We start from the raw sequence: 16,390 nt of genomic DNA, 5'->3' as shown, positions 1-16,390 counted from the left end.
GTTTCGCACAGCTCGGTGCTTCATTAGAGACGAATAATTGCAAAAAACTGCAAAAACTTGCTGAGCACAACATCCTATTCTCTGCATACCTGTCCTGTATTATTTTCCACATACCACGAGTTCAATAAATCTCTTATGATACCCTGTGCTTAGCCCGTTTTTGCAGTGCACTGCTTTTTTTTTCACCTTGGTGGATGCCTTTACAATTACATAATAAAGCAAATTAGACTCAGTAAAAATTATTTGCACCTGGATTGAAAATTGGTTGAAGATTATACAACAGAGGGTTGTAATAAATGGAACTTTTCAGGTTGGACTAAAATGTGAGTGGACTACTTCAGGGATCAGTAGTGGGACCCCTGCTTTTTAACTTATTTATTAATGACCTTGAGGTCAGCAGAGCAGTCTCCATCTTTGCTGATGACGCTAAATTGAGCGCGCCTCCGTCTGCTGGGCGATGTGTGATCATCCCCAGCAGACGGAATGACCCAACACAAGGCGACATAGGGGGGGGTGCGTGGGGGGTGGGGGTTGTATGTGCGTGAGTCAAGAGAGTTCCCATATACTTTGTAAGACCTGACTTGAAGTTGTGTAATCCCAGGTCCAGAAGGTGAATCTATACCAATACATTGTATAGCAGGACTCACTCAGGCACTGGGAGCAAGAACACTTTTGCATAAAAGGGCAGAGGGGCCACTGAAGATTAAATCAGGCCCAGTGATTCGGAGCAAAGGAAAGTATTCTGGGAGACCAAGAAGAGGGAATTAAAGCCCTCACTTTCTAGAAGCCGTTCATGCACTCTGCAAAGACGTGATAACAAATTGACATCACGCAGCTGCAGCCGGAGATCACAGTTTCAAAAGAAACTACTGCAGCTGGGTCAACGCCGTACTTTGCAGCCAATGGTAGTTTCAATACTGAACACTACCATTGGCCGACAGGAGTCTGTCACTAAAGCGCGCGCGCGCACGTCGTGTAGCGCGCTGTGTGAGTGGGGCCTAAGATAGTAGAATCAGGATGTAATTTCTCTCCAGAAGGACTTGGAGAGACTGGAAACGTGGGCAGGTAAATGGCAGATGAGGTTTAATACAGATACATGTAAGGTTATGCATTTGGGAAGCAAGAATAAACAGACAACTTACAAATTAAATGGGGATAAATTGGGGGAATCCTTGATGGAGAAGGATTTAGGAGTGCTTGTAGATAGCAGGTTTAGCAATAGTGCCCAAAGTCATGCAGTAGCTACAAAGGCAAACAAGATCTTATCTTGCATTAAACGGCAATGGATGTTAATGAAGTAAACATAATTATGCCCCTTCATAAAGCATTAGTAAGACCACACCTTGAATATGGAGTACAGATTTGGGCACCACCCCACAGAAAATACATTATGGAACTAGAGTGCAGAGAGGAGCCTCCAAATTAATAAAGTGGATGGATAATCTGATTTATGAGGAGAGGCTAGCGAAATTAATTTGTTTACATTAGAAGAGGCATCTAAGAGGGGATATGATAAACATATATACATTCAGGGACAATACAAGGAGCTTTCAAAAGTACGATTCATCCCAAAGGCAGTACAAACGACACAGGGTCCTCCATTACAGTTGGCAAAAAGGAGATTTCGCAAAGAAAGGATTCGTTACAATAATGACAGTTACCATGTGGAATTCATTACCCATGGAGACTGATGGTATATACAATAGCCAATCGTCCAAAAAAAAAAAAAAATTGGACTTTTTTTAAGGAAAGGTATACACCAAGTCAGTAAACATGGGAAAGATGATCCAGGGAGTAATCTGAATGCCAATATTTGGAGTTAGGAAATACATTTATTTTCCCTTTGAGATTAGCCGTTTGCCTTCCTCTGGATCAATATATTGCAAGTACAAATATAGGATAAAGGATTTGTCGTCTAAATTTAGCATAGGTTGAACTCGGACAGATGTATTTTTTTTTTTTTAACCTCATCCACTATGTAACTCCACCTGTGCACTTATATAGTACAAATCTGCCCCTTTCACCGATAACATTTTCAGCTTTAAAAAGGTGGCGGGGGATGTGAAGACATTGAATACAGGTTGTCAAGAGCACTTTGTATTTACTTTGAAAACAGATAACAGCCCCTTTGCGGTTATGTCAGTGAAACACCTTAGCAGCGTCACCAGTCTGCATGTAAACATCTTGAACGTCCAGAACAAAATTAAGTGCAAAACCCAATTAAGAGCGGATATTAAAGCCATGAAAGTGCAGGCATGTGCCATTTCATAGCTTAGTCACATCCTATAAAAAGGGACGATCCCTCATATCACTGGAATAGTTTTACTTTGCCATGTTTGAGTTTTTTTTTTTGCTGTTTAAATCATTTGTTCTATGCACCGAATAAAATAGATTTTTTTCTTCTACTCAAGCCAGGTTCCGTACGCCTTTTCCAGTTGTTGCTCCGCATTCTTCTCGATCTGTTTAGGGGGCCTCATCTGGGTAACCAAGGTTTCACCCAAACCGGACACTGAAGTATTTTTAATGTTTGATTTAAAGTTACACTTGGGAAGGGTTTGATTTTCTCTGGCTACTCCTTTCCGTATGATCAGCAAGCCTTAGAGCCAGAATCCCCCCTCCTTATCTTTATTGGTTCTCCAATCAGGACAGGGGGGGACAATAGTAAAGAGAACCCTTTGACAAACACCCCCCTCCCCCCCCATGTCAGAGGCCCCAAGAAATTGAACAGGCCAACTGGGATTTCACATTCAATAGGCAAGTAATCCACGATTAAAAAAATAAATAGAAATCCAATGAGACACTTGAATGCACACATGATCATTCACAGTCTTGTTTTTATTTGAAGTGTTTGGTCACTAAGGAAAGAACATTGCCACAGTATGCAACTGGTAAACAGCATTATTGAAACCGTAACTAGTGTCAAACACGACCCGAGATCAACATGTTCAGGAACATTGTTAAATGGAACTGGTTCACATGGAGATAGCACTCTAGAATACTCAGGAATGAAGCAATAAGGAGCCTACGGATATTGAGAACAGGAATTAAATGTCTTCCCTAGAGTGCTTCTCTATGTATTAGACCACAAATATGCCAACTATTTGCAAAACTTTATTTTTTTTTTAACTCGTTTCAGAGATTAGTTAGCAAATGTAGATTTTACAGCTTCAACAATACATTTGGCACTTATGCCAAACATGTCCAGTAACTCTGCAGGTTTTCCACTTCGTGGTACAGCTCGCACGGCGAGGTGCTGAACGATGAAGCCAGGCTCTCCTGAAACAGCTGCAGACACCGCCTCCCCAATACCCCCTGGAAGAGAAAGAGTGTTAATGATCAGGAAGCTAAAATATTGCAGTTTTCAAAACTACTTTCCTCTACCTCTTCCTCCTCCCCCTCCCCCTCAATTACTTTTGCAAACCAGCATCAAGATTTAAGCTTGCCCTTCCGGTCAGCTAAACGCGATACTAGAAGTAAAAGCACTTGTTACGCAACACTGATGTTTGTCTCTAAAGGACAATACATTACCATAGAGTATTAAGCCACCCCCAGCCATAGGCAAGTACACAAGTTTGCTGAGTGACTAGAACGGTAAGATGCTTTCTATTCCCTCAGTTGTAGGTCTACCTAATCTTAGAACACAATAGAAAAACAGTGTATCCTTGGTTCCTACAGGGCAGGCCATCGTTAAGAGGCGAGACAGATTCGTGAATCTTTTCCCCGGCATCTCCATAAAAAACATCTAAGCCGTTCCATGGGGGAAAAACAAAAACAAAATAATCATTTACACAAGGGAGGGGGTGAGGTTAACCCTCGAGTGCCCTGTGATGCCCCTGCAGGGCTCCCACAGAGTGCTAGTTTTGCATGGGAGACTTTGCTAACATGCAGGGAAATGGAAGACTACACTTCTATTTCTGGAGTAAGTGACGCCACCAAATCAGCCAAATGATTGCAATTTGCCAGAGGGGTCCATGCCACTGTGGTGCTGCGGTCCCTCTGACAAGCATAGGGTTAACAAATTGCTGCCTGGAGCTTTTCTTCCCAAACTGGCTTGTGCCAGCTTGTAAGGGTTTGTAAATGTGGTCACTAATGACCAGGTGGCAGCCTTTTTTTATAATTGCTATAATGTTGCCAATTGTCTTAATGACCATGATGCTGCTACTGCCCCTAAGGGAACGGGCGGCAAGCCATTCTGGGATCTTTAGGCTCCAAAGCCAATAGGATTCTTGAATAGATCTGATCGGACTGTTGAGGCTTTTGAAGCTGCATTCCCTCTTCTAGGCCCAGAGAAGTATTCTGGATTTTCTAAGATCTTCCATCCTTTGAAGATGGATTTTAGTAATCTTACAATATCTAGCACATGTAATTTAATTTTCCCAAGTCCTTTCTGGAATTGCGACAAATGGCAACATCGCCCAATAGAAATGAGAAGGCGAGATTGCCCGTCAACTAAAAGATGAAACAGTAATCCTGATTTTATCTTGATGTATTATGAAATAGGGCAGGTTACAGAATTATGCCTTATGCTCACCAATTTCATACAAAATAATTAAAGAAAAAAAAATTCAGGTTACGCCATTTCAATGTAATTGACTGTAGAGGATTGAAGGGAGGCATTTGTAGTGCTTCAAAAGAAGGTTTAAGCTCCAAAAAGAGGTACATACATGGTCACCAATTCTGGGCCTTATTCTTCTATTCTGATGAAAGAATGGGCAATCATTGGTAGCAACTGGATTTGAGGCATACAGCCAAGGCAGAAAGGTGCTGAAATAATTATGGTTTTGGGGAATGGCAACTCTTCAACCTCTGGTATTGAAAGGACTAAACATTTTCCAAGTCAAGCATTAGATCCAAGATGTGGCTGGTTTCCTTAGGAGCATATTCATAACTTTGGCTGAAAAACCCTTTTAACCTACAGGTTAGAGATCTTTAGAGTCCGATTGGTTACTGGACCAGGAGATATTAACTCCAGGAGCAAACAAGGTTCCCATGGATGTTCTGAGATTTATGCCAGCAAACCATGTCCTGGGCCGGACCATTACTAGATCTGCTTTCCTGTATTTGAGTCACAATTCTGTGCATCATTGGAACGGGTAAAAATGTGTATTGGTGGAAAAAACACAGAAATTACAAGTGCATTCACAAAGGCTGGTTTTAGGTCTTTGGTTCTGGTGATCAATGTCAGGATCTTTGTATTGAATCTGGCTGCCATCAGGACCACAGAAAGAACCCCATTTTGGAAATAAAATTCTGGCTTGAGTATCTGCTTAAAGTCAGTGGCAACAGTCCCTTCCCTGGAATATACACTAGTATAGCTGTAATTTATCATTCTACACATCTTAATAGCCTGGCAAAATGCCCTTCCTCCGTGATCGATATATCAAACAGACATTGTTGTACTAGATTCTTAAAAAACAAAACAAACAGCCCACAAACACCTTATATTCTCGAAGTACAATTGCCCCGAATATGGCCTTTAGGTAGAGAATATTGATGGGCGGATCAGATTCTCTTTAGGTCCTTTTGCCTTGCACGACTTCCAATAGACTCACCAGCCTAAGGCTGTGCATCTGTTGGGACTGTCCGCTTTCCCCGATTCTGCAGTCTACACAGGCTTGTGCTCTTCCAAAAAACAAGTGTCATTGCCATCTAATATCAACGGGAAGCGTGCAGACCCTCATCACAGGGTACTACAACTTCTCTCCAGGAGGTGACAAGCAGCTCTTTTATGAGTTTATTATGCTTTTGGACAGCTCCACTTGTAGAAGTACATAGGAGGCGGTGTACTCAAGCGAATACCTTTTGTGGAAGGCATGGGATTTAGAATTACCGCCACCCCCGTACCTTCTCTGTAGTGATCCTCCACAGTGATTATATGTCCACCTGTAGCTCTGCCACTTGATACAATGGTTGCAGCGTCCAATGGTTTGATTGTGAAAGGGTCAATAACACGGATAGCGATGCCTGAAAAATTAAGGTAAGAAAATGGTAATCCACGTTTAATATTTACATTGTGTGTACAGCCAACTAATTAGGTAATCAAAAATAAGATACACGCTATAATATTAAGTGGCTATTTCATTGATGACTAATTGTAGTGTGTATGCTGCAAACTGAAATGTAGTTCCATAAAAAAAAAAAAAAAACTTTTAGGGGGATAAACATTAATACAAGTTAGACCTGTATATTATATATTTAGAGAGATCAGTGGAGGATTTTGCCTTTGCTGGCTAGATACCTAGGTTAATTGCAGATCTTGTGGGAAATATGGGTAATTTTGAAATGTAAGTTACCTTGTTTGGCAAGCTCATCAGCAGCTGCCAGAGCCTCGTGTAAAGTGATACCAGCACCAATAACCGTGACTCGGTCCGAATCACTCTGACGTACAACCTGAAAGTGGCAAGGAAAAAACATTAACACAGGGGCTTAACCCCTGCACCCTTTGCACGCCAACCCCACCCTCCACTTGCGAAGTACCGTGGCACTTTGCGAGATGCGGAGGCCCATAATGGCATTAAACTTCAATCTAAACAACTGTTGCCAACCCGCCCGCTGTAAAATGACTATTTGCAGAGCTCATTTAATACCAGATGTCAATTCTTCCCACCTCTCCGCCAGCATTCTCACATCAACCGACGGTCTGCTTTTGGTCAAAACTTTATAGCTATCCTACTCCATATCTGCCACCAGGCTATGCGCATTATATCACATCAAGACGGTACAAAAACTATTTTAAGTATATGCAATGTCTAGAGCAGCATTTCCTATCGCCTTTGTGTTTAAATAAATGCAGCAGTTTCAGATTTAGAGCAACAAATATCTAAGGTGCCAATATGTTCTCCAATAGCCGATGGGCCAAGATTCTACTTAGCAGGGTACACAATATGGCTTTTAAAATGTTGCTATAGCAACTTAAGGATAATTACAGTTAGCATAAAGAGTGGAGACAATATTAAGTTTTATCCAATATTATAGCAACCCTGCTTTTAAACCATTATCTCCTAGCACAGGTGTGCGCCAACAGATGGGGGCCCCCAGGCTTACAGAGGCCCCCAAAGCATTTAAATGCCAGGGGAACGCGCAAGGCCTCTCCGTTCCCTTACCCTGTCTCCGGTGACTTCTGGCTATGCAGCGTCAAATGACGCTGCAGGGTCACATATCGAAAACAAAATGGGAGGTTACACAAAGGTAAAAAAATAAAAAAATAAAAAGCGCACCCCTGTGCTAGTATACAGTGCTTACACTGCAGCAAGGGATTCTGGGAAATGACATGCACACCATTTACTTCAAATCCATTTTGACATGGACACAAGCTTATGCTTGCTGCAGCAAAAACTTTTCAGCACAGCCTGGGTTAAGGGCATAGCCAGTAACTAGGCAACTGATTTTTATAATCAATAAAAGATTGAATGAATGCTGCATTAAGAACAGATCTTTGACCCTTTTACAAAGTATAGTCAAGTCCCCATCTCAACAATTTAAAGGCGATGCCCCCATTTGTCTATACACTTATCAGCGTCAGTGATGTGTGCATCACATCTCCAAGTTACGTAGTGAAAAGGTAGAGATTTACACAACCCCCAAATATAAAAGGGCCGCAGACCAACATTCGGTTCTATGGGACGGTACCGTTTTGCTGCAAGAGGAATTTACCTTCGCTTGTCCTATTTCAAATTTCTCTTCTGGAGAGTAGATGACTGCAGTGTCAGGCCGGCTGGTTCGGATGAAGCAGATGCCCTGAGCAAAGAATTGAACAGCACTTTGATTGTTAGCTCTTTGGGGCAGGAGCTTTTGTTTTATGTCTGAAGCGCTTATTCCCATTCTGTTATAACAGGTAACGTGTATTATATAAAGATATGCATACAGCAATATAAACCGGTTCAGATGCATAAAACCATTTTAACCAACTGTTTAATATAATGCAAAGGACAGAAGTGATTGATACAGGCGTGAAGCCAAATATGCTACTCTAAATAGGACTGGTTCTTTCGTAATCTTTTAAAAACTCATCAGTAGCACGTGGTATCAGAACCGTGGTATGCAAATAAGGGGCTTAATGTGCAACTTCCTACCAGAGCAAAGAGGGCTACAGGGATTGCTCGGACCATTAACCTTTTAGGAGATTGATGGGAAAAATAAATATGGGAAACTGAAGTCAGTTAATGCTGATTTCCTGTTAAAGGTCTCCCTAAATGTGTAGTTAATGCTGATTTCCTGTTAAAGGTCTCCCTAAACGTGTAGTTGATGCTCAATCCCTGTGGTGTTTTTAGAGCAGATGCAGTAAAAATGCCCTTTTATAGGAGGCTTACCGGAGTATTTGCAGCCAAGCAAACGGCATATTCCGCAGCGACCGCATCACTGGGATAGAAGAGTGTGCACGTTGGAATGGTCCGAAACATTGCTATGTCCTCCAAAGCCATCTGAGACGGGCCGTCCTCACCTGAAAGTTACCATGTAAAAAGGTTCATACGGTCTCATTAATTGAATGTGAAATATGTCTGCATAACAGACCGTATCACAACGAATACTGCATGCTCCAGTGCAGTTATTTCAGAGCCACGTTAGGTTACTAAATCAGTTTACATAGAGGGAAGATAAGCCCTTTTGATTAACAGCTGGAAGCCCAAATATTCTTCCAGGTATACATGTGTAAGTACTGCAACTCACCAATAGAGATACCACAGTGTGAGCCACAGAGGTTGATATTGGATTGAGAAATGGCACCCATACGAATGTGATCATAAGCTCTGGAGAGGAATGCAGCGAAGGTGCTGGCAAAGGCCACGGTGCGATTCCGGGTGGCACATCCCATAGCCACACTCACCTTTTGAGAAAGATCACAGGTACTCAGTTTAGACACACACACTGCATGCATTATCTGTCCCCAGGAGCACACTAAATGATACCATATCAGTGGTTAATAGAAGTCACGTTTTAGGGCAATGGAGCCGGACTTGCGTTCCATGCAGGATCCATACACTCACCATGTTCTGTTCAGCAATAAAACACTCAATGTAACGATCAGGATGTTCATTCTTGAAGATTTCAGAAAACGTTGAATTTTTGGTGTCACCATCTAGAGCAATAACCCTGTTATTTGCATGCCCTAATTTAGCCAGCGCCAAGCCATATGCTTTGCGTGTTGCTATCTGGAATGGGAAAATGTAGAGGAAATGTAGAGAAAATGTTACCCCGGATTTTATGACAAGTTAAATAATTTCCCTTTAAAAACCAGGAGAGTTGCTGACCTTGTCTCCAATCTTGTAGCTTGGAGGAGAAGGCATTTTTATGTCAGCAATGCTTATCGTTGGAGCATCTGTAGTAGGCAATTTAGGATTCAGCTTCTTATTGGTCTGGATCTGATTTTGGATTTCATTAATTATAGATTCCACCTTGTCTTTTGGGATAGGCTTTCCATGCCAGTTATCCTCATTTTCAACGCCTGGTAGGGAAAACAATGACATGTATAGTGTCGGAGACCGGAAGACATGTGCCGCACATCCAAGTGAGGCAACCATTCAGACCCATTATGTCTGGACCCTTCACTGTAAAGACTTTCATGTATCTCCTGGTTCCTCCAACATGCTCGGTCAGGACAACTCTGCCTAGGTGAACGTACCAAGTAACAATCAGCACGGTAAGAAACAGGTAGGAGAGCTCTCCCACCAGCACTACACTGGGAAGATGGAGATTGCAACTTCAGTACAAAGTATTTTTTAAGTTCTGAATAATTTTTTGGAAGTCTAGTGCAATAAAATGTTATATTTATTTGGTGTGGTTCATGCGTCCCCTCATCTGAGTAAAGTACTGTCTTGGCCTCTTGTCACAAATACAGGCAATTGATTTTAAGGAAGTACCCGTGTGTTGTGGGCGGTCAGTTCCAGGTGGGGACTAAATACATCTTACAAGATTAGGAGTCAAATGCAGAGAATCCTGAATCACAAGCACTATATCCGACGGTAATATAATGTATATGGGAGGCCGGCTAGGATCTAGAGATATAGGAGATGTAGTTTGTTAGTCACTTAATTATAGTTTCAATAAATTAATATTCTACACCGACCTGTCTGAGGTTAAATGTGTGGCGCAATGGATCTCCGCTTTTACACCCAAAGCATGGGGGAGTACACAAGTTATTTCGCTGGAAAGAACGTACACCTGGCGTACAGCATCTTACCTGGAATGCCTTTCCCTTTGTAAGTTTTAGCAACAATTGCAGTGGGTTTGTCTGTGCAGTGGGCTGCCTGCCATAGAGTGCTGCACAACTCTGCCACATCATGACCATCAACAACGTATGTATTCCACCTACACAAATGAACACAGTGTCAGGGGCTGTGCATGAAACAAGGGGAATAAATACCCCCCCACCCAAAATCTGGAGTTACCCAAAGGCTTCACATCTCTTCCGGTAAATATCAGTCTTGTGCTGAAGAGGAGCCGCCTCACTCTGCCCCAGGCGATTAACATCAAAAATAGCCACCAGGTTGTCCAACTTGTAATGAGATGCAAAAGCCATGGCTTCCCAGACAGCTCCTTCCGAGGATTCCCCGTCACCCAGCAAGCAGTACACACGATAGCTGCGGAGAAAGCAGTGGGGTCAAAGCTCCCTCAATGGTCTAGGAACGATACTAGTGCATGAGCGTAGGTACAAGCACCACTCCCAGCAGAGACATGATAGAGTGGTCTTCTCTCCAGTCCCGTAATGGTTTGGTGAGGCATACTGGTGTTAATTCGGAGATTGCCACTGGGATTTACAAGAACTGCTGCACAAGCAACACATTGAAAGGTTAAAGCCGCCGATTTATCCTTTAAGATGGAACCTCAGATTAGTTTAAAAAAAAAAAAAAAAAAAAAAAAAAAAAAAAAAAAAAAAAAAGCTTTATCCTGCAATATATTTACTGACACGGTCCAGTTAAGCTTTTATTTGGGAAAATGGTCACATGTTTAAGGGGTCACATTTATGAGACCTCCGACATCACTGCAGGTCATTCCTGATCTCACAGGCCTGTGAAGGGGGAGGTTGCAATTTCAGATCAGCGGTTACTATTAAAGCGATTATGCAGGTATTCAATGCATCAGAATGTGCAAGTCCTGCTTACAGCAACAGGGCGCTGGTGGAGCATATACACAGGTTTACCTGGCCTTGTCGAAGTATTTTCCAGTATAAGCCATGCCACAAGCTGCGCCCAAGCCTTGTCCTAAGGAGCCAGTTGCAACATCTACAAAGGGCAGTTTCTGCAAGGAGAAAGTACAGAAGTGTCCCGACACCTCACACTGTAAGGGCCGTCTCTGCAGCATCATTACTACATGCTGCACACGACTTGTGAATCATGCCACAGAACTGGGCTGGTTTAAATACCAGGCACTCACCCTAGGTGGGAAGAGAAAGAGCCGGGGCCCTGCCAGGTCTGCAGGAGTCTCAGAGGGGGGCCTGCTGGAGGCCGATGGAAAGAGGTGGACACCCTCCAACAAGCCCCCTCCATAGTCCAAGGCTGCAGGTAAGCACTCTGCTACCCCGTGCCCCCCCCCCCACACAATGAAAACCGAATCGGCACCACTCGCATTTTTAATGTTAAATAAACCCATTGATAAGTGGAATTTGTATTCATACCAACGCACAATAGTTTTGTAAAGTTCATTGAGGAGGGTGCAAGGCCGAAGGGTCACCCAACACCCATGCATCAGCCCTGACCCAGACACTAATCACTGCTCGGACATACACAGCTATCACTACACTGCCTTCTGTTGCAGAGCTAACTCCCCATTGTGATAGTTACAGGTGTGGGATGTCCTTCCAGGTCACAGTTGATTTTCCTCAAATTGAGAAGCTCCGATTCCTTGACAAAGCCCGCTTCAACCCAGGAGGCGTAGAGTATGGGAGCAGCATGGCCCTGGGGGGGGGGGGGGGGGGAGAAGAGACCGCAGAGGGGGTTTTACAGCAAGTTGTATCACAATACCTCACTCAAAACCACAGCCATTACAACACACAGCGATCAGACGCAAGCCCCTTCACTGCCAGAGAGGCCAGTAAGGCATTGCACACGTCTCTGGCAGTGACGGGGTCAAATACTGCAATCCACACAGAAAAAGAAGTTTTTGTAGTTAAAGGGAAAACAGTTGTCTGCGGAAGCCAAGTTCTCATGTTCTGGCAGGCCAGGTGGTGTGTAATCTGTAAGTAATTACAATATGGCCCCTGGGGCGCAGAATACAACAGGTGTCAGGCACATACAGTGCACGGAAAGGACGCTGCTGCCATGTCACTTGTTGGCGGGATCAGACACTACTCTGGCAAAGAACTTTTGGATATGTGGAGAAAGTGGCCAAGGTATTAAAATGGGAGAGTACGGTCAGCACTACTTATCCCGTCAGTCCAGCAGCCACATTGGCGAGTGTACTAGGGCCGTTAAAAAGTGTTTATTTGCAACACATTGTTGATCTTCCAGCCATGCCACACGCCTGACCTTTGAGAGGACGAATCGGTCGTTGTTGACGTTGCCGGGGTCCGCTGCGTGGTATTTCATGGTGTTGAAGAAAAGCACAGACAGAACCTCAGCGGAGCTGCAGCAGGATGTGGGGTGTCTACAAGAGGCAGAGCCACAAGTCAGGAAAGCAAGTAATGCGCAGTTAGACCCCAGCGCAGGTCTGGGGTGCAGAGATGCACGCGGGTGTGTATGGTTAGATCTGCAAGCTTTATAAAAGCTATGAGCATAGTAGGTATTTTCTTTAGTGACAAGTGAACAAACAAACATATATATATGCACCATTTATTCAGTACTGAATCCAAGTGTACTTAGCGTTTACACATCCTCTTTGCAATGCCCTTTATCCTGCTCAATCGCTTCCATTCAGGTACAAACCCACACCTGCCACAGCAACTATACAGGCCAGGCCTCAGGACCAGGGATGCAGTGAATAGGCAATTATTAGGCCACACGCAGGGCTTGTTACTCAAGGTTTCCTGCATGGTGTCCCCCCTGCCACACAACAGTGGGATCAAGTCTCCAGCCCATTATATCCCACCCCTCTCCAGATGGAACAATAGAAAGGACAACCCTCTCTAAGCACGTGGGAGAAAGGGACGGGGGGAGGTTTATTTAAACATGCAACACCATTTTCTGCAGATAAAAGCAGTTCTGTGTGGCGCTGGAAACAAGTACAATGCGCAAGGATGCGACGGGGTATTATCACGCATTTACATCATCACCTCCCTTCATAGATCTCAGCACCGCCACAAGGCGCATATATATATTCTGGCATGTAACCTACATTCTCCTTCGATACAGGAGTGTGATCTGCTTGGAGGGGGTTCAGAACAGGGTCCCACAGTGTGATCTGCTTGGAGGGTGTCAGAACAGGGATCACACAGTGCGGGGGCGGCAGCATTAATGCTGTGGGGTGGGTGCTTTAGAATGGGAATGACTTTATAATGAAGACCAGCACGGTCTGATCATGCAGGGAGGCGGGGAGCCATGTTACAGCTGACCTGATCTACATGACCTTGGGATGAATCACCATCTTCCTGCTGTAATGATTAGATTGCAAGCTCTTGGGAGGAAGCAGGCGCAGGATATTTAGTTACTGCGTAGAAAAGGCCTGAATAGCTACATCCCCAGACCCCTGCACTCTGAAGGGGTTACTCCCCGGCCAGGCAGGGGCTCCCAGGAGGTGATCTCAGACAAGTCACACACTGGATAATAGGTCACACTTACTGTGCTAACTAGCCCCAACATGCACTGCCAGAACCGTTATATGTGTGGGTGGGGAGAGTGTGAGTGTGTGTGAGAGAGAGTGTGTGTGTGTGAGAGAGAGTGTGTGTGTGTGAGAGAGAGTGTGTGTGTGTGAGAGAGAGTGTGTGTGTGTGAGAGAGAGTGTGTGTGTGTGAGAGAGAGTGTGTGTGTGTGAGAGAGAGTGTGTGTGTGTGAGAGAGAGTGTGTGTGTGTGAGAGAGAGAGTGTGTGTGTGAGAGAGAGAGTGTGTGTGTGAGAGAGAGAGTGTGTGTGTGAGAGAGAGAGTGTGTGTGTGTGAGAGAGAGAGTGTGTGTGTGAGAGAGAGAGTGTGTGTGTGAGAGAGAGAGAGTGTGTGTGAGAGAGAGAGTGTGTGTGTGAGAGAGAGAGTGTGTGTGTGAGAGAGAGAGAGTGTGTGTGAGAGAGAGAGTGTGTGTGTGAGAGAGAGAGTGTGTGTGTGAGAGAGAGAGTGTGTGTGTGAGAGAGAGAGTGTGTGTGAGAGTGTGTGTGAGAGTGTGTGTGAGAGTGTGTGTGAGAGTGTGTGTGAGAGTGTGTGTGAGAGTGTGTGTGAGAGTGTGTGTGAGAGTGTGTGTGAGTGTGAGTGAGTGAGTGAGTGAGAGTGAGTGAGAGTGAGTGAGTGAGAGTGAGTGAGAGTGAGTGAGAGTGTGTGTGTACACACACACACACACACACACATACCGCCATTATCGTGACATTAACCCCTCCAATGTCAAATAAGCTTTAGAAGCAAAATAAGCCTGTGTGTGACCTGTAAATACGTTTTAAAGCCGGATCGCAGGTATTACGGTGCAGGCGCCACAGGGGGAGGGAGGCCGGCGTGTGGGTGCCACAGTGGGAGGCCAGCGCGTGGGTGCCACATAGGGAGGCCAGCGCGTGGGCGCCACAGTGGGAGGCCAGCGCGTGGGTGCTACAGGGGGAGGCCTGCGCGTGGGTGCTACAGGGGGAGGCCAGCGCGTGGGTGCTACAGGGGGAGGCCAGCGCGTGGGTGCTACAGGGGGAGGCCTGCGCGTGGGTGCTACAGGGGGAGGCCTGCGCGTGGGTGCCACAGGGGGAGGCCAGCGCGTGGGTGCCACAGGGGGAGGCCAGCGCGTGGGTGCCACAGGGGGAGGCCAGCGCGTGGGTGCCACAGGGGGAGGCCTGCGCGTGGGTGCTACAGGGGGAGGCCTGCGCGTGGGTGCTACAGGGGGAGGCCTGCGCGTGGGTGCTACAGGGGGAGGCCTGCGCGTGGGTGCTACAGGGGGAGGCCTGCGCGTGGGTGCCACAGTGGGAGGCCAGCGCGTGGGTGCTACAGTGGGAGGCCAGCGCGTGGGTGCTACAGGGGGAGGCCTGCGCGTGGGTGCTACAGTGGGAGGCCTGCGCGTGGGTGCCACAGTGGGAGGCCTGCGCATGGGTGCTACAGGGGGAGGCCTGCGCGTGGGTGCCACAGTGGGAGGCCTGCGCGTGGGTGCTACAGGGGGAGGCCAGCGCGTGGGTGCCACAGTGGGAGGCCAGCGCGTGGGTGCCACAGTGAGAGGCCAGCGCGTGGGTGCTACAGGGGGAGGCCAGCGCGTGGGTGCCACAGGGGGAGGCCAGTGCGTGGGTGCTACAGGGGGAGGCCAGCGCGTGGGTGCTACAGGGGGAGGCCAGCGCGTGGGTGCTACAGGGGGAGGCCAGCGCGTGGGTGCTACAGGGGGAGGCCAGCTGGTCACACGTGCACCCGGGCCTGCCCAGCTCTGCGCTCCCTGCGCCCGGGCCTGCCCAGCTCCCTGCGCCCGGGCCTGCCCAGCTCTGCGCTCCCTGCGCCCGGGCTTGCCCAGCTCTGCGCTCCCTGCGCCCGGGCTTGCCCAGCTCTGCGCTCCCTGCGCCCGGTGTGCGCCGCGCTCTCACCCACCCGGAGTTGGCCGCACACGTGGCCCTGATGGAGTGGATCCTCAGGCGGTTGGCCGCGTCCCGCAGCGCCTGCAGCTCCTTGTCCCCCGGCTCCTGGTAGCTGTCCATGCTGCAGATACTGCCCGGTGCTCCCGCCAAACCTGCAGCGTGCTCGGCGCTAAGCGTTTAAAAAGCCGAGTGCGCCCCTCCCCCGGGAGGAAATGATCTCACGTGGGAAGGAGAGGAGGGGGAGGGGCCGCCTTTATTGGAGGAAGAGGGGGGGGGACAGCTTTTATGGGGGGGGGACAGCTTTTATGGGGGGGGGGGGGCAGCTTTTATGGGGGGGGCAGCTTTTATGGGGGGGGCAGCTTTTATGGGGGGGGGGCAGCTTTTATGGGGGGGGGGCAGCTTTTATGGGGGGGGGCAGCTTTTATGGGGGGGGGGCAGCTTTTATGGGGGGGGGCAGCTTTTATTGGAGAGGGGGGGCAGCTTTTGCTTTTATTGGGGGGGGGGCAGCTTTTATTGGAGAGGGGGGAAGCTTTATTGGAGAGGGGGGCAGCTTTTGCTTTTATTGGAGGGGGGCAGCTTTTATTGGAGGGGGGCAGCTTTTATTGGGGGGGGGAGCTTTTATTGGGGGGGGGAGCTTTTATTGGAGGGTGGGCAGCTTTTATTGGAGGGAGGGGCAGCTTTTATTGCAGGGGGGCAGCTTTTATTGGAGGGGGGGCAGCTTTTGCTTTTATTGGAGGGGGCAGCTTTTATTGGAGGGGGGCAGCTTTTATTGGAGGGGGGACAGCTTTT

General features: G+C 46.9%; 1 protein-coding gene across 1 annotated transcript; it reads right to left on the bottom strand.

Annotated features, from left to right (window-relative positions):
- Positions 1–2,816: 2,816 nt before the first annotated feature.
- On the bottom strand, positions 2,817–15,814 carry TKTL1 (transketolase like 1). The gene is made up of 14 exons (XM_075578347.1): positions 15,615–15,814; positions 12,462–12,579; positions 11,778–11,891; positions 11,138–11,235; positions 10,386–10,577; positions 10,178–10,305; positions 9,249–9,442; positions 8,985–9,149; positions 8,668–8,824; positions 8,310–8,440; positions 7,654–7,737; positions 6,294–6,390; positions 5,845–5,964; positions 2,817–3,312 (listed from the first exon to the last, which is right to left on the bottom strand). The coding sequence occupies exons 1-14, from the start codon at positions 15,719–15,721 to the stop codon at positions 3,140–3,142; spliced, it is 1,878 nt and encodes a 625-aa protein (XP_075434462.1). The 5' UTR covers positions 15,722–15,814; the 3' UTR covers positions 2,817–3,139.
- Between the last annotated feature and the right edge of the window lie 576 nt (positions 15,815–16,390).

This window comes from Ascaphus truei, chromosome 21 (assembly GCF_040206685.1).
Source record: "Ascaphus truei isolate aAscTru1 chromosome 21, aAscTru1.hap1, whole genome shotgun sequence".
Taxonomy (NCBI): domain Eukaryota; kingdom Metazoa; phylum Chordata; class Amphibia; order Anura; family Ascaphidae; genus Ascaphus; species Ascaphus truei.
The sequence above is the reverse complement of the archived record's forward strand: the minus strand, read 5'-3'. Positions and strand labels throughout refer to the sequence as shown.